Source organism: Lissotriton vulgaris, chromosome 8 (assembly GCF_964263255.1).
Source record: "Lissotriton vulgaris chromosome 8, aLisVul1.2, whole genome shotgun sequence".
Classification (NCBI taxonomy): domain Eukaryota; kingdom Metazoa; phylum Chordata; class Amphibia; order Caudata; family Salamandridae; genus Lissotriton; species Lissotriton vulgaris.
The window spans coordinates 331,944,029-331,970,589 of NC_141696.1; the positions used below are offsets into that span (position 1 = coordinate 331,944,029).

The window sequence follows — 26,561 nt, forward strand, 5'->3', positions numbered from 1 at the left end:
AAGTGGCAGGTGGGCCAGAGGAGGGAGCTAGCATAGGAAAATAGAAAAAATAGAAAAAAATAAAATAAATCTACCTGATCGCCACCACCACCGCCATCCTCTCCATCACACTCTTCCTGCTTCTGGGACAGGCTACCAGACTGCACTGCAGCCAATCATGACGTAACAGGATTAGCCTGAGTGCTATCACTCAGACTGGAAGCCTGTGCCGGCTTTCTCCAGCAACGCAGCTGGGGCTGGAGAAAGCTTCACTGCATATGAGATGTTTGGCCGGCCTGAAACGGCCAGCCAAACACCTCATGCACAGTGAAGGGACAAGGGAGTGCACTACCAATTCCCCAACATAGTGACATACCACTGGACCGGCCCCAAGACTTGTCAGGGTCCTGGGGCAGGTCCAGGGAGATTAAAATAAAACAATAATAAAACTGGTTAGAAACCTGTTTTATTATCGTTTTATTTGCGGGTGGAGGCAGGGGAGGAGGCGCTCCTCCGCCTTAATGGAGGGGCCGTCCCTGAATATTAATAAGCATACAGTACACAGCACAAGCTGGATTGTCAGTCACTGCAGCTGAAATATTGAAATGGAAAGCACAGGGATGTGGGATCCCCGATGTAGACTGAAGATGGGTTATAAGGTGGGTTATAAAAGGGAGTCCATGAAGTTATCAATAAATACACAAATTTTAATAAGAGAACATTGAGGCGAAGGAAAATGTACGGAACCACTCTGGGCGAAAATGACAGCAGCCTTTGACAATAAACTACAGCCGATGTTATTACCAAGATGATAAAGTGTGAGTAACAGTTAAGTCAAGGAAGTAGTTGTTTTACTGAGAGGATAGACCTCAAGCAAGAGCTTAAGGATTCAGCGTTGAAAGGCACCGACTGCCCACTCACATGCGCACATTTGTCCTTCAAAGCCTGCCATGACCATCCTCCCCAGACCCTGTGTGGGAAACGCGCTGTAGGTAGGTTGAGAGACGCCTGATATCCTCTGAAGGGCAGCTTTGCAGTGACAAATGCTACATTTAATACTCCTTTTACTAAGCACAGCCCATTAACAATGCAGGCCCTGGGGTTGGAACTGTAATTATGGGATTCAGCGGGTAGATCCGACTTGTGGACGCAGGCAAGAAAATTTGGTTAATTGAGAACTAGTTAAACTGGATCTCACCAGTGAAACAAACTGCAACTTCGAAACAAGAAAGGAAAACGCAAAGTTACAAAGCAAGGAGTACGCGGATATCTTTATGGAGAATCTACTCTGGAAGTTAGTTGGAACAGGGGAGTTACAATTTGACTGAGGTCCTAACAAACATTATTAAAAGTACTGCAACCTCTAGCTGGGGGGTATGATCAGCAAGCACAATCAAGTCCACATGCAAACTAACTGCCAAAAGCACAAATATTTGTGAAACACTCATCTTGCCAGTTACACCCTCTTCGGAAATAAGCAGAAGACCGAATTTACAGGTTATTTAAATCTAGTGTTGGTAATAGATCCCTGACTCCAATAATATTTCCACAACTTATAATTGTTGCACTCACTGTGCAGCATCTCTAAGAGTGCAGGAGTACAGCTGGTGTTACGTGTCAGAGGAGTGAGTTGGGCACTTCAGTCGAAGGAAGCGAAGAGCCTGGCCTCCTCAACTGTGACCCAATAGGCCAGAATTGAAGGTCCCCAGGATCTTGGTGCTACTGCACTCCTTTAAAAGCGGTTCTGCAGTATTTGTTCCCAGGAGAAGTTGATCCAAAGGTTGTGTTGGTCATTGACTCCCTAGCTATGTAGCTCCAAATTTCCTCAGCTTCTCTGGCCATGAAACACAACATGAAAAACAAGGGCGAGGAACAGCAAAGTTGAACGTGGAGGGGTTCAGGATGTGGTGGAAGCAATATGGAGGGTAGGGGCAGAATCACAGAGGATGGGGACTGAGGAAAGCACCAGGAATGCAGGGAGAAGCAACGCAGAGGGCACAAGTGGGGGGAGCCGCACAGAGTGTGTGGGAAGGGAGGAAAACTAACGGGGAGGGAGAGCAACGCGGGGCGGGTAAATTAGTAAGAGATAAACAAAAGAGGGCATGGGAACAGCACATAGGCAAGATTGAGTGCAATACAGAGTGCAGACTGGAAAGAGCAGCAAACTACTGAGACAGCTGGAGAAAACGAACACTCTTGTGGATTGCTTTAACAAAAAGAGAAAAGTAGAGGCTTAAAAATGAGCAATGGAAGAATACAATTAATGCACCCATGCTCCAGGCTTTGACAAACATACCGAGAAAGGAAAGCCTGCTTAAGCTAACAAATAAGAAGTAAGCAAATGAGAGTGACAATGAACCCAACCAATGGCACTCAATGGGAATACTCTAAGCCCATTCTAAGCAAATAATACTTCCTGCAACAGAGCGCATGCAAGACCTAAAAAAAACACAAGCATTTGTAATGCAAGAGGTCTCTCATTTGTTAGAGTTAGATCTATTGGCGTTGTAAATGACAATGTCTTTTACCCATGTGTTTTGGTTTGGAGTGGAGTAAATGTATGTGGTGTGGAGTGGAATTATGAGGGTTGGATTGGAATTGTTAGTTCTGGAATTGTGTGGTGTGGAGTGGATTTGTGTACTGGAATACTGTGGTATGGTGGATAGATAGGGGTGAGAGCTGTACAGAATACAGAGACAAAAACTGTGGTGTGGATTTGTGTAGTGAAATGTTGTGGCATGCTGGACAGTGGAATGATGTGGATAGTAATTATGCAATATTGAGTGTGGAGTGTAAATATATGGATTGGTATTTTGCATAGTGGAGTGGTATGTAGGGGAGTATAATGATATGGTATGCTGTTGAATTTTGTGGAATGATGTGGAATTTTGTGGCGTGGTTTGGAAGTTTGTGTTGTGTTGTGTTGTTGAGTTGAATTATGTGGCTTGTTATTTATTTATGTGGTGCAGAACGGAAATGTGTGGTAAAGTAAAGAATGAAAGTTAATACCAAACACATGGAAACCTGTCACTTTTTATCTAAATGTAGCTTAGCTGAAGGTGTAACGAAGCGCAGCAGCAATCTTGAGATTTTCTGCTCCAAGGTTTGCAATTTATTACAGGTGTACAACAAATATTTTTGTTGACTTTTAGAGAGAAACGCATGGGCTATGGCAGCTGACAGGACAACACCCCAAAGGCCTTTTTCCCCAGTCCTGGGAGCAGTTTACACATCATGACATGGGAGGCATTATCTGACAGATGACAGTTCGAATACTTACGGGAAGGCCTTTAGAGGCTTTAGAAAGCAAAGTTAGACAAAATTCTATTTCACAATTAAATTGGATTTTGAATAGCCAATAACATGTAATTGAATATATTTTTAGCTGCTTCTAACCTAAAATTATTATTATAAGGTGTTATAATGTAATCCAGTGTTTCCTATGAGGAAGCTAACCTTGCCACAGTGAAATGAATTTTAGGGGCAGTTTCACTCTCAGAACACCCGTAACATTCATTTCTGCCAGTTCTAAGAGTACAAACCATGCACCCTGCCTTATTGGGCATAAGGTCTACCTTAGGGGTAACTTAAAAATATTTTAAAAGAAAGGTTATAGCCTGTCAAAAAGGGGATATTGACAGGATGAAATGACAGTTTAAGAACTGCATAGCCAGGCTGATGTGGCAGGCATGGAGAAATGCTTTAAAGTGCTACAATAGTGGGAGGAATAATTAGTGTTGCAGTCCACTGGTAGCATTAATTTTCAGGCCGTGGACTCATTTAATAAATATTCTAAGCACTTACAAGTAAATTAAATGTGAAAATCAGGGGTAAGCCAATTTCAGTGCGTTTCAAGGGAGCGCACAGCCATTTACTACTGGTTAGCAGGAGAGCAGAGTCCTAAAGCAAAAAACACCCCAATAGAAACAGTTCTGGCTAAAACCTGGACAAATACCAACTAAAAGATTGTCATTTCCAACAACAGGCCTAAGGACCTTATCCTTTTTCGGGACGAGGAGTAACAATCCCCACTGTTATCCGAGTTTGGTATACTCTCTATGGCACTTGTGGAGAACAACAGGCATAGATCCTGTAGCAGGATGGACAGATACCTTTCTGAAATTCATTCTGAGGCTGGAGGGACATTGGGCGGGGAGAAAAGAAAAGGTACGGCCTAACCTCCTTGAATAACATGCATAAGCCATTTGTCATATGTGCTTGATCACCATCCTGGGAGACAGTGCCAGATCCTGTCCCCCACTAGGTGGGCATGCGCTGCTGAGGGTGAACTAAAGACTGGTGTCCCGACCGGCTTGCACGTTGGCTGGTGAACCTATCTTCGCTGCCCTGATGAGACAGGACATTCTGTTGCATCACTGGTTGGGAAGGCTGCCTCTCTATAAACTAGCCCTCTGGAGCAACTCCAAAAAGTCTGATACTTGTGTGGGAATTGTTTGGCAGGGATCAACAGCCCCCGGGAACACACTGTAACTTAACTCTATTGTCTTTTAAGCGTTTAAAAGTGGAGTCCATCTTCTCACTGAAGAGGCAGAACCCATTAATGTGCATGACCATCCGCAAAATCTGGACATCATTGGAGAACTCAGTGGAATTCATCCAGGCTGGTCAACAAAGTATAACACTAGTACCAACCACACTGTCAAGGGAATCTGTGGTATGCAAACCTGCACGGAAATCATATTTGGGCACATCTTGACCATCATATATTGTCTGTCCTACGGACGCCTAAGTGGTGGGAGACGAATTATGATTCTCTTTACTGTTCGAGGGAAGCACAATGAGGCTCTCTGGAGTGAGGTGCTTTGTGAGAATGTCCAAGTCACAAAGCGCGGTTCTGTAAAATCTGGTCCCCTGTCTGCTCACATGTGGGCAAGGACATGGTCTAAAACATGTAGCTAGCAGAGTATCTATGAGGACATCATTAAACAGAGGTGCTCAGATGCTGCTGAGCTCAGCTGAAACATTTCAGCCAAAGCATGTGCTTTAGTGTCAAGGGTGAGCAGTTGAAACTCTAGCACCGTGGCTACTCTCTGAACCACCAATGTGAGTGAGGCACTCTCTTCCATCGGTGGCTCATGACAAGCTCGGTCTAGGAGATGCATCAAGCGCGATCTCTGCATGTCCAAGTGCCATTTCACTACGGAACCGAGCGTAGGCTGCTCTAGCCATCAAGGTGTTGTCCTCCTGTGCTTGCAAAAGCCATTGCCCTGCTTGTTCTTGCTCGGGAACACCGCTGTAAACCCTCAATCCCAGTCTGGTGCTGTACTTTGCGTAGTTTAGCTAAACTCCCTTTCTCATGTCACTCGTGGCATCTATGTAGGAGATTGTGGGCAGCAGCACAGTCCCAGTGCACCAGAACTGAGTGGAAGCGGCAAATGAGTACTTGACTGTGCTCCTGCCTTTCATAAGTTATCTCCAGCCAAGCCACTTCTCTGACTGAACTCCACAGCCCCTTAAAACGAAAGCACATGTTGTTTGTGTACACGGAGTGAGTACGTGGTTTGCGCAATTACTGCCAGACCCTGCGAGGATGCGTATATTTATTGAAAAAGCGTTCATATATCCCGAGAAGCATTAAGCTTGTGAGGGCTGCTGGATCTGTGAGCTCTGAGACTACAGGTAACAACAAAGCTACGCATAAAATGACCTACCAAGCAGAATGGCGCAGCAGATGGACGCATGTCGCACACACCTCCTCTCCACAATCACCATTGCTCCGATTACCTGCTCCCCCTCCCTCAGCGCAAATAGAGCATTGCCTAGTCCCCTTCTTCCACTCTAGCTTCACTCTTACTCCTCTGCCCTGGGCCTTTTTTTCCAACCTTTTAATTAAGCTCCCTTGCACCTGCTTCATCCTGTACTCCCAAGTCACCCTTCCCTGCACCTCCCTTCTCTCCACTCTGCACAGCTCCCCTCCAGCTCTACTTTTTTTCCCTTTTTCAGTTTCAGCCCTACTCTCCCTCCTTTACCAGCTCACCTTCCTCTCCTTTCAGCTAAACTTTCCTCTCTTTCCTTTACAGCCTCCCCCCCTCCTGCCAAACTCTTCATAACCTTTTCTTCCTCACCTTTCTTCTCCTCCTACAGCTCCAGTTCTTCCTTTCCGGTGCTGAATCTCCTTCAGTGGATCTTTAGGACTGAACACAATTGAGAGCTGAAGGGTTGAGGCTGAAGGCACAGCAGGTGTGTGACAGTGAACAGCTTGGTGGCCCAGTGACAAACTAACTGCATGCTCATTCGGGTCCTAGACCTCTATGCAGAGCGCACAAGATGGCCACGTATTTGACCATCACAATTACAAATCCATGGTAAAGTGTTTGAAGGAGGTACACAGCTGTCGAAATATTGACAAAGCCAAAGGAAATTAAAATGCTGTGCTTACAGCCAGACGCTTGTTAGGTGTGAGGGGAGGAGTGATGGCGAGTTGGAGGACGTGAAAAGAGTAAGAAAAAGAAGTGTGAGACAGGCAGGTGAAGGGACTTCAGAAAGAGAGATGCGGGCAGAAAAGAGTGTACGTATTTATCGCAGAGCTTTCTAAAGTTTAAATTACAATCTCCAGTTTTAGAATTGTTCAGAATCTCACATTGTTGGAATTGAAGCAACCAGATCTGGCGTATTTCAGGTCTGCGTGTCTGTTGCTGTGGGACTATAGGACAGTGCGAAATTTTTATTAAGCCGGCAAAGTTCCCGATAAGCAAATTTCTTAAAATGTACAATCTTTTGGTTCAAGGAGAAAATGTGAAGCATTTTCCCCGTGAGCCAATGTGACATTTCAGTGCAGCTATAACTTTGTGTTAAGTTTTTACGTGGGATAACCTGAAATCAATTTCATGTAATTAAACACAATTTTCATCATAATTTGCGAAATTTCTTGGAAAATAAAGCATTTAAAAAATCTCCGACAGATATGTTTGGATGTTCTACCAAAAACTAGCAACCAGATGCACCCACATTCTGGTCAGGTGGTACACACTGTGGCAAACACTGTATTCTACATTACATGTTTTAGGCCATGTTCTGAATTAAGTAGGCCACCACTCTTGTCTAGGATTCCTCGGTTCATGTCTTTTGGCCACGCTCCTCTAGAGCGTAGCCCACTTTTGTCATCCCACTCATGGCACTGATTACCCCCATTTGCCATCTGTGCATTGAACTTGGGTTTCAAAAAGGTATGAATCGTCCTCTAATGATTCTCAGGGAACCACTTTTGTACTTTTACCTAAATTAACAAGCATTTGCAATGCAATAGGTCTCGTTCAGATAGACGCAACATTATCAAATGACATTCTTCAGAATGTACCTCGAAATAATTTGGACAATTTGTACCTACATATGGGAAAAATTGGTTAATGGTTATAGATGAGTTTCAGAGATGTCACCTGAATTATTTATCTTGTACAAAAACAATCTACCGCCTTTTTTATGAATTGTTTGGTGTATTTGTTTTAAGCCTTGGCTCGTTTTGTTGTTGCTTCCTCTTTTTGAGACACATCTAGTTTCCTTTCCTGCAGTACATCTGATCTTAAGTTTACATATAGTTGAACCTAGGCCTCTGTCACATGTAGTACCAAACAGTAAAATCCGAACAGGCTTTCAGTACGCCACAGAAATGGGCAAACAATATCCTCTGAAGCTCAGTGTGCACATTGTCCACAAAGATGTTTATTGTGGGGTTCGAGAAAAGGTGACCAGATTAATTTTACTGTTCTGTTCGGTACCTGATAACGCGAGGCCTAGCTCATTTCAATATACTCAAATAGTTATGTCTACCAGAGTGCTTCAGGACCATGTTCTTGCCTAGTGCTTGCTATAAAGCCATAGCATGTGGATGTGCTTTAAGACCAGTAGGCTTGACCTACATCACCCACATGTGTGCACTGAGTAATGCTATCAACCATCAGATTGCTTAACTTTAGTAAACTAAGCTCGGTGGTGTTGATGAATCAATATTTACATTTTTAACATTAATGTATTGATTATGATGACCACACCAGGAACATCAATTACAGCCCTCTTCCTAACCCATTTGGCCTATTGGGTTTAGGTCCAACGGTTTCAAAACATTGAACTAAATAGCTGAAGTGAGAGGCATCTGATTGGTTCTCTAACTCAAGAGCCCAAACTAAGAAAATAATATTAACGCTGTGTCTGCCAAGGCATCTGTACACTCCTGTGCCAGATTGAACACAGTTGGGGTAGCACTTCCTTCAACTTTGTGCCTCGTGCCTTTTATATGAATATGTCGTCTCCTCCTCATCTTCTTCTGCAGCTTTTTCTTCTTCGCCTTCCTCCTTAAAGTCATTGCTTGAGAACCTTTAGCTTTACATGTAGTATTGAATCCTTGCCATCTTGAATGTTTGCGAAACATGGATGCCAGGAAAGAATTACTGTACTATGGTGGGTGCATTTTTTTGTATGTGAACAAACCTGCTAAAACCAGTTGCAACAATGACGCCTTGTTGAGCAGATTCCTCATTTTCACTATTTATGGCATATGCCATGATGAGGAACCCAGCCTGGGGATTGCACTTTTGAAGAAATGTGTTTCCTCAGGTGCTCCATCCGATTGAAATATAAACTGCACTTTCTATTTTCATTCTATTGAAACCCCTCTTTTTTCATCCCTATCCATCCTCCCGGATTTCAAATAAACGTGCTTTCAACTTTTCCTCTCTGTATTCCCATTATTTCCATTCACCACTGCTTCCTTTTTTCTCTTTTGTAAGAGGGGCCTATTCTCCACTTTCTGTCCAGTTGAGTCTACAACTCTTCCCCTTGCCAAACTCCGTTTTATTGCATGTTTTTCCAGTGTAGCCTCCAGTTTGCCTCTTGTGATTTGTTTCCAACTCCCTTACCATTTGTATGTCTCCGCTACAGACAGCCAAAGTAGTAAGTTTGCCAGAATTGTTGTTTCCAATATACACAGGATGGGATTTGAGTCATCCCTTGCTCATGATCGGATGGCTTTGTTGCCCATCTCAGTTGTCTCCTCTTGATTGCATGGCTTTCCTCCCTATTCGTATGTTTGTCCCAACCAGGAGCATTTTGGTCTCAGTGTTGCGAGTGGTTGAATTTTATCCTTTCGTTGCTGATGTTGATTGCATTTAGGGAACTCCTTTTCCCGTTCCCTGCCCAATGAGCTGCAGCAGTGGCACTACTGCGCCACTATGTGCTACCACTCCTGCCACCCACCTCATGTTCTTTTGGGAGGCCAATGTGACTAAAAGCCTGCACTCGCTTGACACCCAAGGTTGCAGCAGATATTTCAGCTGTATCCTTAGCACTAACGCTACAGCAGCATTTTGGCATCATCGGCATCACCATTTGGAACACTCATAGTAAATAAAAAGAGCGTACATTAACTAGCACACACACATTTTAGAGCATAAAAACTGTAATTCTGTCAAAAAAACTAAAAGAAACATTGCATTCCTACTTCTGAGCGCTCCTATTGAATACATTTTCAAAACTGCATAAATTTAACCAAATGCATAGAACAGATGACACCGATCTCCACCAACTGTTTTGGTAAAGTATAATTTAACAAGCATTTGCAATGCAATAGGTCTCGCATTTGCCAGAGTTTAAGCTAATGGCATTGTAATGACAATGCCTTTTATTTATTTGTTTTCAAGACCCACATATAAATAAAAAGCATTGTAATTTACAATGCCAATGGCTCAAACTCTAGCAAATGTGAGACCTATTGCTTTGCAAATGCTTGTTTAGAATTGTGACTTCAAAATCGACTTTACCATTCCAGAGGGTTTTAAATTACAATTCTTTAGACACCAAAGTCAATATTCCTACTTGCTTCCAATTGAAAGTTAGCACTTATTAACTGTAATAATGAAATCCAATGTTATTCTATGGGAGAAGTAAGCCTTGCAGTAGTGGAAAACGAATTTAAGAGTTTTTCCTTACTAGGACATGTGAAACTTAAAAGTACATGTCCACCTTTTTAAAATGTACTGCACCCTGTCTTCTGGGCTGTTAAGGGCCTACCCGAGAGGTGACTTATATGCATTAAAAAGGAAGGTTTAGACCAGGCAAAAGGTTTATTTTGCCACATCTAAATGGCTTTTAAAACTGCACACACAGGCTGCAATGACAGACCTGAGACATGTTTAAAAGAGCTACTTAAGTGGATGGCACAATCGGTGCTGCAGGCCTACTCGTAACATTTAATTTACAGGCTCTGGGTATAAGTAGTACCAACTTACTAAGGACTTACAAGTAAATGTGCTGTTTGGATGTAAGCCAATTTTACTATGTTTAAACAAAGAGCACTAGCACTGGTTAGCAGTAGTAAACCATGCAAAGTCCTACAAGGCAACAAAACGGGATCAGAAAACAGGAAGGTAAAGGTAAAAAGTCTGGGGATGAGACTGCAGAAAAGGCCAAATCCAACATAAGGTATAAGGCGTTATCAGCACAATGAGACAGAGCAAGCCATCCTTCTCACCATCATCAACACCATGCTCTGGCATATAACCAAAGTCAGAACCATAAAGATAATAGAGCCTTAGCTAAGAGCTGCAACATGGTAGTGGCCCAGGGTTAGAGTCAGGCTGCATGGCAAGCAGTTACGCTTCTGTAATTTGATAGAGCTACATCGATCAAGCTCGGGTCGATATCAGTTCGGGATACGACATGGGTGTTGGCACTGGGTTATCCACTGGCGACGGTGGTTTCGGCATTGGGAACTAGGGTCAATCATGCAGCCTGGATAGAAGTGTAATCTCTGCTTCCTGCAGTCACAGCACAGCTGGAATCCAGTCATTTTCGGTGGGGACATTGCTTCCTAGCACACTGAAAAGTTTGTAAGTTGTCAGAAGGAACAAAAAGAAAGGAACCAATGTCAGCATGCAGGGCTGGCATTTATATACAGCTCTGTTCCGTCACTTCTGCGACGGCAGGGAGCCTATACGGAGCAGCACAACGCCTGATGCAGTGTGTGGGAGCACTGCAATGAAAAACTGCAGATCCAGTCTGGCACCGGAGAGATATCCTAACTTGAGGAATCGGCCTTTATAAGTATTTATCAGAAACCTGTTTAACTGAATTGTTATCCTGATCTCTGCCAGAAATGTGGTGTTTTATGGTATCTGCACTTCTGACAGAGAAGATAGCCACATTTTCCTTTGAATATTTCCCAACTGTCGCACCGGATCCAGAAACGTTTCAGTAGTAACTCTGCGCACAAGTAGGCGGCCCCATATGGCTGCACACTGATGCCATTTCGCTCTGAAATATAGATGCCCCGCATGTGTGTTCCAATCCTTTCCTTTCTTTTCGCCCCACCAGAAGCGAATCCAGGGCGACCTCACAATTCTCAGAGACATCCCTACCTCATAAAATGGGACAAAACCAGTGTGCAAGGGAAATGTCACCTGGCAAAATTACAGGTTCTTAACCCTGTGAGGACAGATGCAAATCCAGGGCGACCTCACAATTCTCACAGACATGCCTACCTCATAAAATGTGACAAAACCAGTGTGCAAGGGAAATGTCACCTGGCAAAATTACAGGTTCTTAACCCTGTGAGGACAGATGCAAACATATGTCCATGAAAGATGCTCATCAGATTTAACTGTGGTGCCTAGGGTCAAATCATGACAGTGAATGTGCGTTTATGAACCTAAAGACCATACAAGGCCACGAGGCGAAACTCAACATCGTCAAGCACTGAAAGCCTCCACGAGACCAGTATCGGTCAAATGTTTGGCCCTGGTTCCAATCCAGCCTTTTTAGAAGTTAGTCTTGGTCTCGATCAAAGTAGGCAGGTAAGATAAAAAAAATACACAAAGAAAATCGAAGCCCTTTTCCGTCACTCACATTCTCCTGAGAAGGCATGATGGCAGGACAATACATCTCAATCTTGCTCCCAAAGTGCATTGACGTCGAAGCGTATCAAACATATTGAATAGCTCCACAGGGCATGCTCCGATTCTTCAGATCCCTGCTGACTGCCTATGGCAGGCCTTCAGGCCCCAGGGCACTCAAAAGACCTCCATCTGGAATATGACAGGGTTTTACCCCTCAGTGCCAGTTGGACCCTCTGGACCTATCATTTCGCCCCCTTCAGCTCCAGTTTCGAATCTACCTTCGGTGTCACGGTCCACACCAGTTCCTGGATTTCGATGCTGAAGACGAGGTAACCTTTGTCCTTTCAGACTTTGAGTTAATGCTAGTTTGACATAGACTGAGGCCTACCCGGCCCCTCCTATTACCACTCGACATGCCACCTCCACAAAGGAGAACACATTCCCTGCAATCCTTGTTTGGCATGGATCTGGACAATTATTATAAAATCGGTGATAAGAGTGCACAGCCATACCTCATAGCAAAGTGGCATGACAAAATACAACATGCTGTTGTGACCGTGATACCTCCCCTGAGTTCGGCCTATTCTCACCCACTTGTCCTGCCACTGAAGAGAGAGCTTCTTATGCTATGGTGATGCTTAGGGCAACCGAAGTCCTTGTCTTTCAATTCCCCACCTTGGAGATCAAGACCAATGTCCTAACAGAAGCCCTCAGCTGGGGCCAACATCCTCTGAGCCCCTCTTGCCTTTCAGTAAGGAACCTATGGATACCATGTTGGGGGCTTGGGTCAAACCTTACTCTGGCCCCCGCAGTCAACCATCAGATCACATTCCCCAGGTGACCTTGCCTCATGCTGTCAGCCAATCCAGCCTTAACAAGGTGCCCAGCGGTTTCAGGGTCGAGACTGTGGTGCTCATCGCCCCCCTGAAGTCAAGGTATACAGGTCACCCAGCCAACTGGAGGTCCTATACCCGAGCCCCATTAGTGTGCCCTTAGTGGAGCACTACCACGGCAATACTAGAAAGCCAAAGAGCTTTACATATCTTTAGCTTTGAGCCCAGGGCTTAAGATGTCCGCAATCAGTGAATGTGCGCTATTGGTTTCCATACATTAGCACCATAATGGATAGGCTAAACCCTTCTTAGAATCGAACAAATTAGGAAAATAATTTAAAAGGGTGCATGAGCAATATCCAATGCAGCCTTGCAGCACTCTGAATTTAGAGAATTAGATCCAGTGGCTTTTCATTGTTTTATTTCATGATGTGCACTTTTCAACAATGCTATGAGGAGTAAGTAGTAATTCTCAACACCAGTCTGTTGTATTTAAATTCAGAGGAAACACAGGTGAGTGGCTGGTTCATTTAACGCATGGAATAGGTGGCAGGGATTAGAGTTGCTAGGTAGGACAATAGGCTATGTGCAGACAAGCCATCATATCACCGGTTGACAATACAGCCCCATGAAATGAATACAGCAGTTTTTGTATTGACAGTAGTGCACGATAGGTGCAGATTTCGAAGCACTTACAGCTGCCCTTGTTCCACCAACTAACTCCTTCTTTCTCTGCTTTCACGCGGAGAATAAAGCTAGTAAGCAGAGAGGCAACCTTTAGAAAAGATATGAATAAGATCACGCATCTTAATACTTTTAATTCAATTGCCAAGGGTGTTTTCTTTTATATACTGATCTCTAAGATAAGAGGGCTAAAAAAAGTTGCAGTCAATTACATTATCAGATGCAAAATTGGTTGTTTAAAACAAATAACGGACGTTAACATTTAGATGTGTAATCTGTGAAATATTAAAGTTGCAGCTTCAATCCATAAATCTTAGACTTTGGAATTTTACAAAAATGTCGCTAATCCTGGAGCAGCTGGAACAAGATCACACAGTTTGCAAGCTGCAAAGGCTTAATCTCCTACCAGTTATGCAACATACATTTTAGCTCGTCAAAACCTTAAATACACTTTCTTTCTCCGCGAGCTAAAAATATTCTTAAGGAGCTTTATGTAGAAAATAAACCAAACATAAGTGCTAGTCTTCATATTCCAGTTACGTTAGTGTGTAAAAGGTAAAGCCAGAGAGGGGTAAGTGGCGGGGGAGCAGTGGAAATCTAATTTCCTAGAGTGGGCACTGCTTCAAAGAAAACGGATTTGCACAATAAGGTGCTTATCAACACAGGCACTATTTTCTCAAAGTAAGCAAACTACTCTAGAAAACAAGCAATGCTTTTGTCGCAGGTACCCTATCGCGGGCAGGCAAATGCTTACTGTCAGACACAGCATGAGGTTTAATGATGCAGCAGGTGCAGTCGGTGTATTTGGCTGTGTTGGGGGGTCCGCAGCCTCCACTTGTAGGGAAGAAGAACTCCAGCTCCTGCGAGCAAGTCAAAGAGAAAATTGTGTTTATGAGAAAATCTGAAATATCTGATGCTGAGCTTTTAGTATATTCATATTACTCAAGTATCCAGTAGTAATATATGTATTCTGTTTTTCGGCACACAATAATCTGCAAACTATTTGACAAATGATAAAACACAAGCAACCATTTAACAGAAATTACCAGGCTGACGCTCAAAATTCATGCACAAAGTCCAGATACACCATATGCTACTACTGGGCCCAACAGCACTAGACTGCATCGGCATCAGAACTGCCCCAACCCTGCCCCAACGTAGGAAAGAGCTGAAGACACACTACATCATGGTGCAGTAACATCCCCTGTTTGCTCTTAGGAAGCAGCCACCCTTTTAATCACACGCCAACTGTATATTTCCCTTTGATTCTTGCGCAAAGCCCTGCTGCCTTTTGCCTATACCGCCTACATACAGACTTTCCACGAAGGAACATCACACACAAACATACAACAGAACACATTTTACAGAATCCATGCTAGCTACAAAACCTTAATCAAGCAACATAGCCACCAACACCACCTCCTTTTTATCCGCCAATGTTCATGTCTGAATAGCATCTCTTACTACGCATGCAAAAACGATGCACTATGCGTGGCTTAACAACGCAGTCAATACCACGACTGTGTCGTTACCACGAGTTCCATTACAACGCAAGTCATTACAAGAACTTGCTTTAGGAAAGCGCTGGATTTTGATATAGTTTGAATAACTATTCCAACACCAGTCCAACACCACATTCCCTAAAGCAAGTCGTTGTAATGGCATGCGTTGTAATGGAACTCGTGGTAACGTCGCAGTCGTGGTACTGACTGCGTTGTAAAGGCACAACAAAGTAATGCCTGTGTTGTAATAGATGTTTCCCTTCACGTTTACCGAACAGAAGATGCGCAAGTAATTAGAAAACCCCTCAACCCACATTTCTTCGACTCAAAATTATACACTCACAGCTCAATGAACAACACATAATTACCAACCCCCCCCCCCCCCAAGCCGGGAATGTAAAAAATAAAAAAACGATAAAAAACCCAGGGTCATTAGTGCTTTATTTGGTTTCCCGGATGAATCTTGGTGGCGCGGCCGGCGGGGTGACAGGCATGGATGGGGAGTGGTTGCACTGCTATCACTGCACATTGCAAATTGACTGTTTGACCGGCTGTCTCAGGCTTGCCAAACCGTCATGCGCACTGAAGCTCTCTCCAATCCGAGCTGCATTGCTGGGTTGGAGTCAGCAAAGCACAGGCTCCCAGTCTCCTGGGAGCACAACTTATCAGTGCTCCAGCCAATCCGTAAACTGCTCTCATGCATGAGAGGAGATTCAGGATTGGCCGCAGGGGAGCCTGTGCCTTCAGTGGAGATACAAGAGAAGCAGAAGTCGGCGATGTGGCAGGCTGCAGGTAAGTTATTTTTCCCCATTCTTTTTGGTTGTTTGTCGTCCCCGCCCCGCCCTTCTCTGACACAGGCTGCTACTGGTTGGTTTACGACATATGGACTCAATTAACAATAATGTCTGTACTTGCAAAATGAACTTTCATCAGCAAAGGGTGGAATAATCTCAGGGAAATCCATGATCTTGATTCATAAATTTAGACTCATCAGATATTTGATTCAGAGGTTATATTTCGAGCTGCAGAGAGCCACGATAAGCTTTATCCAATTTTACCACTCATTTCCAATGATCACCCATCAAGTATAACACACATCAACAACTGCAACTACAGAAAGTAGGTTCAAAAGGTGTAGTACAGGCTCCTCCAATGAGAAGCTTGTGAGCTACTAGTAGCTTACCAGCTACCTAAAAGTAGCTCTCCTGTGTGCAGCTCATTCTACAAAATTAAATGCTTATGCTCAATTGAATTAATATTTGTATATCAAGAATTAAAAGCACGAATTTGAGTTTAAAATGTGTGTATTTTCAGAAGTCATAACCTGATGTTTGGAGAAAAAATGGTTGAATTTCAAAAATATACATAAAGCTGGATAATTGAGTGATGTGTCATGGAGTATAGGGGAGGCTTATTACTAATATTTTTACCTTGGCGCCAGGGCCACTGCAGCTGTAGTTGGTATGTATTAGTATGGAGAGGCATTCCACATTGACAAAGCATGTTCTATATTAACGCTAGCAACAGTGCCTGATGAAGTAAGGAGGTCAGTGATGGTAATCGTGTATTAATGTAATCTTGTCAGTTACGGTCCCTATTACAGCACTATTACAGCACTAATAATATTAGTAGCTTGTGAAAATTTCCATTGAACAAAAGTAGTTCCTATTACAGAAAAGGTTGGAGACCCCTACTGTAGTAGGTGTCTTCTTTAAACTCTATTTTAAGGCAATATATGGGAGAGGGGTTCTTCACATGAAAACATGCTTTCGATCGGTAAGGAAAAGGTAATAAAAAAGTGAAAATTAATGTTTGCATTAACTAATCAGATCCACTGTTTGTGAGTAGTACTAAGTACACAATAATAGGTGTAGACAATGGAACTTGCAGATATAGATTTTTATGGCTTAAATTTAGAAATTTATGAATGGGCAAAAGTTGCACATGTGTAAGCACTGGAGCTTAACAAAAAATGTGTTCTGGTAATATAGACACTCATGAAGTAAGGATAATGCGATAAGGAACCTTTATCACAGACCAAGATAGTACCTTACTATGTGGTCATACTGCCACACTGTCGTTTATAAGGATCTAGTGCAAAGGTCTTCAAACTTTTTAAGGCCGTGCCCCGCTATTCGGGGAAAAAAATCACAGGGGCCTCCCGTCAATTGTTTACAATCACTCTAATAAATTGGCAATGTTTAAATATGTATAGACTTATTTAAACATTGCAGTCAAGTTTAGTTACCGTTTTACAAATGCAATCAAATACATTATTGCCAAACATACTTACTAAGGTGTAAAAATATCCACAGTGTGATCATTAGAAATAGGCGTGGGGTCTTGAAGAATATTTGGAGTCCCTTTCCTTTAAACACCTTCTCCCAGCCAGAATATAAATGACAAAAGTGGTTAGTGAAGTCCCATTACAGAGCGGCTTACTGCCACTCATTTTTTTCTGCTGAAAACAAAGTACTGTTATCAGCATAATGCTCCTTTTGGTCAGAGCCTGGCGCCCCCACTTGGATCACTTGAGGCCCCCCTAGGCCCGCCCCCAGTTTGAATACCCCAGATCTAAGGAGTCCCTAAATAGACAGTGTTGAGTATTGTCCTTCTTTGTCCTCATTTAAAATCCATTATGTGCAATTTTTCATCGAGGAGTTGAATTATAGTTATGCCCCTTTCTAAGTTTGCTTTTAGGTGGCATTTATCATGCCAGTATGTAGATAACCACAGTATGATTCTCTCTCTAGAGTGGCACAGTGGATTAAAAACGATGTGTTGGAATGCTACCCAGGGTTTGCCAGTGGTTTAGACTATTTGCAAGCATTCCACCCATCAGCTTTTGTATGTTGGCTGTATAGTTCTGACAAAATGTAACAACAAAAAAAGGTCACTTAAAAGGTCCACTGGAGAACATCAGGAGCCCAAACACAGAAAGATTTTCTCATGGTCTGTACCCATTGAGTGCAGGTGGAATACCTGGATCGTCTTCCCCTAGATGGTCACAAACCATCACATGGCCTGTTAAGGCATCTTTGCTTCAATAATTCTAGAAGCAGACTATAATTGCTCAGGGCGGAGGGGTATTGGGGAGGGCATCTAGGCTTTGGAGGCAACATGAGAACAATTGAGCAATTTAAATTGATCAATACACAGAGAACACGTGAGAGGTTAGTGCCTTTGTTGAATCCCAGCATGCATCCCCCTCAGATTTAATGAGTATGATTAAGGAATTGTGCATTACAGTACAAGATGATACTATCACAGTTGAGATTAATCTGGTCTGGACTGACCTGTGCAAGGTCTTGTTCTCCTTTTTAATGACAGTCACTGAGAGAATCAAAATGATGGAGAGGCAATGGAGACTGACAGAAATTGTAAGCAAGATTAGAACCAATTTCCTTAAACTGCAATATACCACCACAATGTTAAAATTGAAATTAGAGAAAGTGGAGGAGAGGTGATGAAGAAACAATCTTTGTTTTTTGGGTTTCTCAGAGAGAAGTGTTGGGGGCCTCGGTTGAGCTTTTCAAATATAAAAGGGATTCTGGAGATGCTGCGCTCTTTGAATTTATGGAATGTACACAAAGATTTGGGTTAAAAAAGTTTCAATGCAATGTGTTGTATTTATGTTTTTTATGTCACTACAAGTACTATAAAGTCCTGTTTTAGTAGCTACAGGAAATGATGTCAGAGTGACAACACTCAATAACTGTAGTAAAAAAAACACAGGGCGTTACCGTGATCCAGATCTCAGGGGAGATCGAAACGCGTTTGTGTGTTTTGGAGCGAATGAAATAAACTAATTTAAGTTTGAACACCATCACCGGAGTGCGACCTGTTTTTCTCCCGAAAGGAAGAAGCTTGGCAAATATATAGATATAGATATATAGTTTGTCTGTTCATTCTTTAAAACACCAGGCACCCACACTCATGGTCTGTGTTCACTATTTATTTTTTTGTGACCAATAATGCGTTTAGGCTTTGTAAAGCCTTGATCACATCGTGAGAGCCATATATATAAGGATTTAGGGAAGAGGCATTTTAAGGTTTATGGGGTAGGTAAAGGTATTGGGTGGAAAAGGGTGTTTTTAGGATTTATGGGTGTATAAGGGTATTGGGTGGTAAGGGGATTGGGCGGTAAGGGTGTTTTTAGGGTTTAGGGGTGCCTAAGGATAATGGGTGGTAAGGGTGTTTCTAGAGTTTGGGGTGGGTAATGGTAGTGGATGGTAATAGTTTTCTAGGGTTTAGGGCAGTGCTTAATTTAAGCAGGTGGTTTCCGGTGCTCGGCACAGTCACTTATTTGCCAAAACTGGGTCTTATGACAGTCTGCCACATGAAGGTGTTCTGTTTGCTGTTGTGCTCATCTCTAAAAAACACAGTTGTTTATAAATTCAATATACATCAAAATGACTAATACCGGCCTCCCAAGCCATTCTTATAGCTTTGGGGGCCTGGAATAGTCTGAGGCGCCAGAATTGAAGGAGTGTAATGTTCGTAGTTGTGTTTGTACTGCCACCGGCAGCAAGGGCCGGGGCAATGAGTGGTGCAAGTTTCAAAGGTTTCCTGATGACAGCCCTGGCACTTATATTTTTACAAAGTTAGCACTGGTTTAAGGGTGGGTAAGGGTATTGGGTGGTAAGGGTGTTTTTAGGATTATGGGGTGGGTAGCAGTATTGGATGGTAAGTGTGTTTTAGGGGTGTTTAAGGGTATTGGGTGGTAAGGATGTTTTTAAAGTTTAGGGGTGGGTAGAGGTATTGGGTGGTAAGAATGTTTTTTAAGGTTTAGGGGTGAGGAAGGGTATTGGGTGGTAAGGGTATTATTAGGATTTAGGGGTGGTTAAGGGCATTGGGTTGTAACAGTGTTTTTAGATTTTAGAGGTGGATAGGGGTATTAGGTGGTAAGAGAATATTTAGGGATAGTTGAATTTAGGGGAAAGAGTTTAGTAATGGAATATATATATTTGATCAACTCCAAAGAAACGTTGCACACTCCCAAGCTGATTATCAATATTTATTGTTTGCTTGCAACAAACCGACAAACCCGTTTCAGCCACTTGGACTTTCTTAATGTCAGTTTCAATATTTTTCATTACACCTTGTATTAAATGACTATCACATTGGGCAGCTGCATAGGACTAAAACATAAACGAGAGACTGCATATTGAGTTGCTTGCACATTCTTGATTATCATGGCGGCCATTTTGAAATATCTTAAAATGTCTTCAAAAAATATATATCTGCATGATGCCAATCTCCTTCTCTAATGGATTATAATCACCACATACCACTTAAAATAGTTATAATAAACCCATTAATTTTGAAGTATATAATTATACTGCAAAGCCTACATATTTGTTGCACCACATATCATTTAAATTCATTTGTTTGAAATCAAGCCCTGGATGGGCATACATTAACTGAAAGAAAATATGCAATAGAAATTAATTTTAACCAATATAGATAGAATATCGAATTCATCAAATTTTGAATGTTTAATTTCTGTTTCTCTATAGATTATATTTTTTCTGATCTGAGATTTGAATGATTTTTTCATATAACTCTAATAAAGTAAGCGAGTGGATGAAGCTACTCTAAGGAATCTAATCATCTTCCAAAGTGGATGGGCTTATCATCTACCATCATCTGGGGCTTCAACAGTGAAGACGGACTATGGACTCATATATGTTAATGAAAATTGTAACCAGTCCGAAGTGGACTAATATCTCTGTGCTTCTAAATGCTTTGGGAATAACAACATAAGTAACATTTAAAAATGTAGCGAATATATTGTAAATACACAGGAACTCTTCTTGCTGACCTTCAAACCTACACACAATTTCACTCATTTGTGATCCCCATGTATTTCACTTAATTAGGAAACATCCGATTTGCAACACAAAATAAAAACCGATTCTATACTTACACGTGCGGCTGATGCCACACTATCAGATCCATGAGCAGCATTCTTGGTGCCATCTGTGCCAAATTTGGCTCTGATTGAGTTTGGTGCCTCACTTCGAGCAGTGCTGGAGTTTGTAGGGCCCAATAACTTCCTCCAAGCACAGACTGACTCGTCTCCTAAAAGCTCCATCGCGATAATTGGGCCGCTGATCATGAAATTTGTAAGATCACTGAGAACAGAAAAAATAGTCTCATTTTAATGAGTGAAGGAATTTCACAGACTGAGTAATAATACATGTCATATTTTATTTTACCGTGCGAGGAGTTTGCAATATTCATTTGTGTGTCAATACCTAGGTTAAAATTAGAAACAGGCATTAACTTCGGAATTCCTAATTATCTTTTAGAAAGCATCATCTTTTTGAAAAGTGCACTTAAAGAAGCAGACACTGTTGCACCAATGCGATGTGTTTCATTAACAACCCTCCTGGTGCACAGAATTCCTCAAAATTGTTGAAAATAATAATATCCTTCAGTTAAGCCCTGAAAGAACGTCGGCAATCCACAGTTTACCTTATGGAAAGAAGGTAGAAAAAATAATGCAAAAGTTACGTTCTTCTAATGCAAGGTTATTTTACTATGGTTAGAGCCTTTTAATTAATATTGTTAATTTTGCTGTCAATGTGCCAGATCCCAGACACAAGCTTTTAGAAAATGCAATGTTTCCCCGAACCAATAAAATATAATGAAACATGCATAAACAAATAGGCAAGATTTACTAACTCGTTTAAAATCCACTCAGCGAAAATGCTTAAATCAAGAGTGCATTTGCAACACCACTTCACTCAGTGTATATTACATACAAAAAAACTAACAATGGTGCCCCAGTATAAAACAATACTCAGTCAAATTCAACCCTGCTCCTTAAAAAACACTGGAAGGCTGCACTATGCCATCATGGGCAGCAACGTGTCAAGATGTTCATTTTCTGAAACAAATTCCGGAAGAAACAAAGAAGCTGTTCTTAATTACACTCTGTCATGATGGAAAATGTGTACAGCTCATCAATACAAAGAGCTTGAAGCTCATTCATATTTCTGGCAGATGTACTAGACACTAAAAAAGCAACTTTCTACAAAAGGGGCATTGCTTGAAAGGGAGGTCACGTCAATTTGGAGAGTACCACATTCGATTTTTAGGGAGTTGGAGGGTTTCTAACTGGAGGCTACATTTCTGTAAGGCATTCCATCAAAATCTTAATCAATAGACTTATGAGAAAAGATGCCAGAGAAGGTTCTATATGGTACTAAGTGGTGGAGGCAAAATACACTCTAATAGAAAAAAACTGTAAATCAAATGTTGTCAGAAAAAAAAGACATGCCAATAGCGTCTCTTCCTGCCATGTTCTGGGGTCAACTTGACTGTTGAGACCCCATATGCAGAATCTCTTCCATGTGAATGCTACTGAAGACCTCGTAGAAGGGCCCTTCGCCTCTCTCTCAGAAGCCATGCAATCATCAGTTTTGTCAGAAAAAAAGACAAGGCAATAGCGTCTCTTCCTGCCATGTTCTGGGGTCAACTTGACTGTTGAGACCCCATATGCAGAATCTCTTCCATGTGAATGCTACTGAAGACCGCGTAGAAGGGCCCTTCGCCTCTCTCTCAGAAGCCATGCAATCTTCAAGTAATGTCAGTGTCCATTTTGTGGGACACTTCAAGAGATGGGCAGACAAGTTCAGCAATGGAAGGCTGGGATGGAAGATTCTGCTTGACATCCTGAACAGAAGGTCGAACCTCCTCGGAAGACTCATGTGATAGAATGGACATCTGAAGAAGATCTACGTCCCGCCACTGACAAGTCCAATCCAGGACCATGGGTATCATCTTCACGTCTTGTTGATCTTTGTAGCCCTCTGCTTGTTCAGATAGTAAATAGAGCACATTTTAATAACATTTTGTTCGTCGGAAGTAGAAGAGAGCCCGGCCTGACTGCTAGCTAGAAAGATTTCAGAGCAAGGTTAACTGCCCTCAGCTCCAACAAGTTGGTGTAGCATCCCTTCTCAATGGATGACCATAGCCCTTAACTAGAGATACTGCACATATGATCACCCCTTCCTTCTAAAGAAGTGTCTGTCACTCTTCCTGCCATGTTCTGGGGTCAACTTGACTGTTGAGACCCCATATGCAGAATCTCTTCCATGTGAATGCTACTGAAGACCGCGTAGAAGGGCCCTTCGCCTCTCTCTCAGAAGCCATGCAATCTTCAAGTAATGTCAGTGTCCATTTTGTGGGACACTTCAAGAGATGGGCAGACAAGTTCAGCAATGGAAGGCTGGGATGGAAGATTCTGCTTGACATCCTGAACAGAAGGTCGAACCTCCTCGGAAGACTCTCATGTGATAGAATGGACATCTGAAGAAGATCTACGTCCCGCCACTGACAAGTCCAATCCAGGACCATGGGTATCATCTTCACGTCTTGTTGATCTTTGTAGCCCTCTGCTTGTTCAGATAGTAAATAGAGCACATTTTAATAACATTTTGTTCGTCGGAAGTAGAAGAGAGCCCGGCCTGACTGCTAGCTAGAAAGATTTCAGAGCAAGGTTAACTGCCCTCAGCTCCAACAAGTTGGTGTAGCATCCCTTCTCAATGGATGACCATCGCCCTTAACTAGAGATACTGCACATATGATCACCCCTTCCTTCTAAAGAAGTGTCTGTCACTGTAGTTTGAGAAGGTATTCGAGGTGAAAGAGTACTATGTACAGAAAATCTGTTGCAGGGATTCTGCTCAGTAACAGAACTATGCTTGGGACCATAGAACATTAGTAGATAGGGACTGAGTCACCATACCACCTCAATACCATGAGCCCGAGTCCAACTCACTATAGTGTCTCACTTGCTCTCCTACTCATATCAAGAATTGTATAAATGACGTCATTTATAAATACCCAAATTCAATTTATACGGCTGTCAAAGCACACAGTGAGATATAATCTGTGACAAGGTGACATGTGGTGCTCAGTGAAAATAGTGATAGTGCGTATTATGTACAAAGTGGCTACAACAAGGATTCAGAAACTTGAAGGCCAGTCTCTAGATAATTATACCCCGTAAGGTCTATGTGTGTGTTCCTTTGAGTAACTGTTTTTAAGAGTAAACCAATGATTTGTTTAATGGTTTAAAGAAATAAGTTTCACCCGACAGAACCAACTGTTGTTTTTTGCATACGATTGCGCAGGTTCTGAGGGATACTGGGTTACCCCATTGTTACTAAACTAAGATGTGAATAAAAGCATGCTATTCTTGCGGAGGTATGCCGGTACTAATGCCACAACTTCTAAAAAAGCTTGGGAAGCTAACTTTAGACCAAAAGGACTATTATTTATTGATAGTGCTTTTTGTCAATCTTGAACCTTAGAAAAAAACTGTGACTTGTGCATATAGATACATGAAATTAGCGCCCTGCAAACTTACATCACATATCCAACTGCCTTGCTGAAGAAAGGGAAAAAAATTGATAAAGTGCCAGCATCTTGAATTTTTCTCTCTTCACTCATTAGTTCACCTTCTTTAAATGTAAAATAGGACAGGACTCTTGTGGCCTTCCTTTTTTAGTAAAGAAATACCACAAATAGATTGCTTTGTCCCATGGAAGTCTGGGCATTGGCTCTAGCTTAACTTTCTCTAGGACTGTCAATGTCTCCTGAACCCATCAGTCCAATAATGCAGGTTTTGAACCTCTAAGTGAAATCGGAGGTGGAGAGCTAGACAATCTGAAATCCCGGCAGAGGTTGGACATGCTGAAGGCAGCAAAAAGTCATCAACCACTACCTTGCCCCAGAGAAGTGTTTTGGTCTCTGAAAGAGCTCCTGCAACTTCTGTTGTTTCTGCTCTAGGTGTTGCCTTTACAAGAAAGGAAAGTATGAATGCTATTTACCCCTGCTGAAGGATCTAAATTGAATACAGAGAAATTCCTTTCTCTTTCAAGCCCAACATACTTTAAAGTCTCAGCTTCTGATTTTATCTTTTGAATTTCCTCTTCGAACTGAGATCGCAAAAGAGATGGTGCATTGAATGGTAACTCTAACATCTCTTGTTGTGCTAGTTAGGGTCCATGATTTCAACCTGAGGCAAGAACATGTCACACAGACTCCATAAAAATATCCACAATAGATAGGTCTGCAGAGTTCTTGCTACACCTATCAGAGTATCAGAGGAAATCATTCATTCTTTAATAACTTCCATGAAATTCTTTAGTTTTTCTTTCGGGGGTTAATCCATAATTTGCCTCATTGTATATATGGCTTGACATTGAATGTTTTAGTGTCGACCTTGATCAGGAGTACTGGTAATGGCATGTTGCTGCCCACTTACCTATAGAAGTAGTGCAAGTGGCCTCCTGGGAGGAAGAGAGGGTGGAATGGTGGTATCTCCCGCCACAAGTAAAAGTGCCTGCAGCCGGTAACATTCTTCACCCAGTTTCCACTTAACTTAGCACTGATTCAAACCCCTTTCTTGTCTTTCAGCATTCTATAAAACATATTTTAACAAATCCCAGAATTTTTAATGGAGGAGTAATCGAGAAGACAAACCAGACAGACATCGTGGACATCATTCCTCAACATATTCCCTCCACAGATTGGGCAAAAGAGCTGGCACAGTAGTCATATACAAAAGGGAGATGAACGCCTCCAAGGTAAGGCAGGGAAAATCTCTCTTTACCTTAGAAAGATGTGTCAAAATGAGGTTTTTGTCCTTAGACATTGAATAAAGCCAGAAATCAACAAAAATTTTGGTGTTAACAGCAATATATAGCTTTAAATAAAGTTGGATCATATTGAGGATCTTCCTCACAGTGTGGAAAAAACCAAACTGCCTAACTGACAACGTGCATGGCATGATGGGATAGTGATGTCTTCTGAGGCAGTCCAAACTCTGCAGTTTTTCCCTCTCATTCCCATGGCCTACCAGATTTTCCCTCCAAATTTCTCCTTTGCTCTGCGCTAACTTTATAAATAAATGTTCTTAAAGGAGAAGGGTTACATTTTACCATGGGCTTTGTTTTGCATTGGGGCACCATTTCATGATTTATTATATGTAGTATACACTATTTTAAGTGTTGTTCTCAGTCAAATGTAGTTTTGAGTTAACATTTTGGCTAACTGGATAAAAACAACACTAAATATTGCATTTTGGGCATGTTTCCTTTTATTTGAATCGTTTGAGAAAAATTTAATTTTCTAAAAATTTGTTTTGGGATCTTCCATGTAGGCAAATATATTCTACCTTTTATGAATATCAGAGAGTATCCCATGGTGAAGAAATATAATGATACCATTGTTTTCTGAAAGTTTATTATACCCTTAATAAGAACTAGTTGATTGTTCTCTGTTACCCTAAGAGATCGAGATAGCGCAGCAAATACCTATTTTCTAACATCTACGATAATCTGTAGTAAAAGCCCTTGATTTTCCTGGCAATGATGCAACAAAACCAGGCCCTCACAAAATCTCCACTTTGCGATTTGCAGAAGACATGCCCATAATATCCAAAAACGTGTGTGGCCTGCAGGCAACAGTAGATCGCTTGTAGTGATGGAGGCCCTGAATTTAACATTAACAAAACCAAGTTAATGCTATTCAACCCCTATAAAACAGGAAGGGCTAACACATTGGTGCAGGGAGCTGCTTTGGAGCGAGAGTGTGTGTACTTAGGGGTTTGGCGGACACACAAGCTGAACTGGTCCATGCATATTGGAAAGAGCACCCTGAAACTTCAGCAGCAAGATGGTGCTGTGATCAAACTGCGT

General features: G+C 42.1%; 1 protein-coding gene across 1 annotated transcript in view; it reads right to left on the bottom strand.

Moving 5' to 3' along the window:
• The window catches only part of NME7 (NME/NM23 family member 7), an 835,246-nt gene that overhangs the window by 368,673 nt on the left and 440,012 nt on the right, over window positions 1-26,561 (bottom strand). Inside the window, exons 6-7 of the mRNA XM_086934088.1 lie at window positions 20,774-20,981; window positions 14,097-14,202 (exon numbers count right to left, since the gene is read on the bottom strand). Coding sequence (XP_086790214.1) covers window positions 14,097-14,202; window positions 20,774-20,981 — 314 coding nt within the window. The remainder of the gene's footprint in view (window positions 1-14,096; window positions 14,203-20,773; window positions 20,982-26,561) is intronic.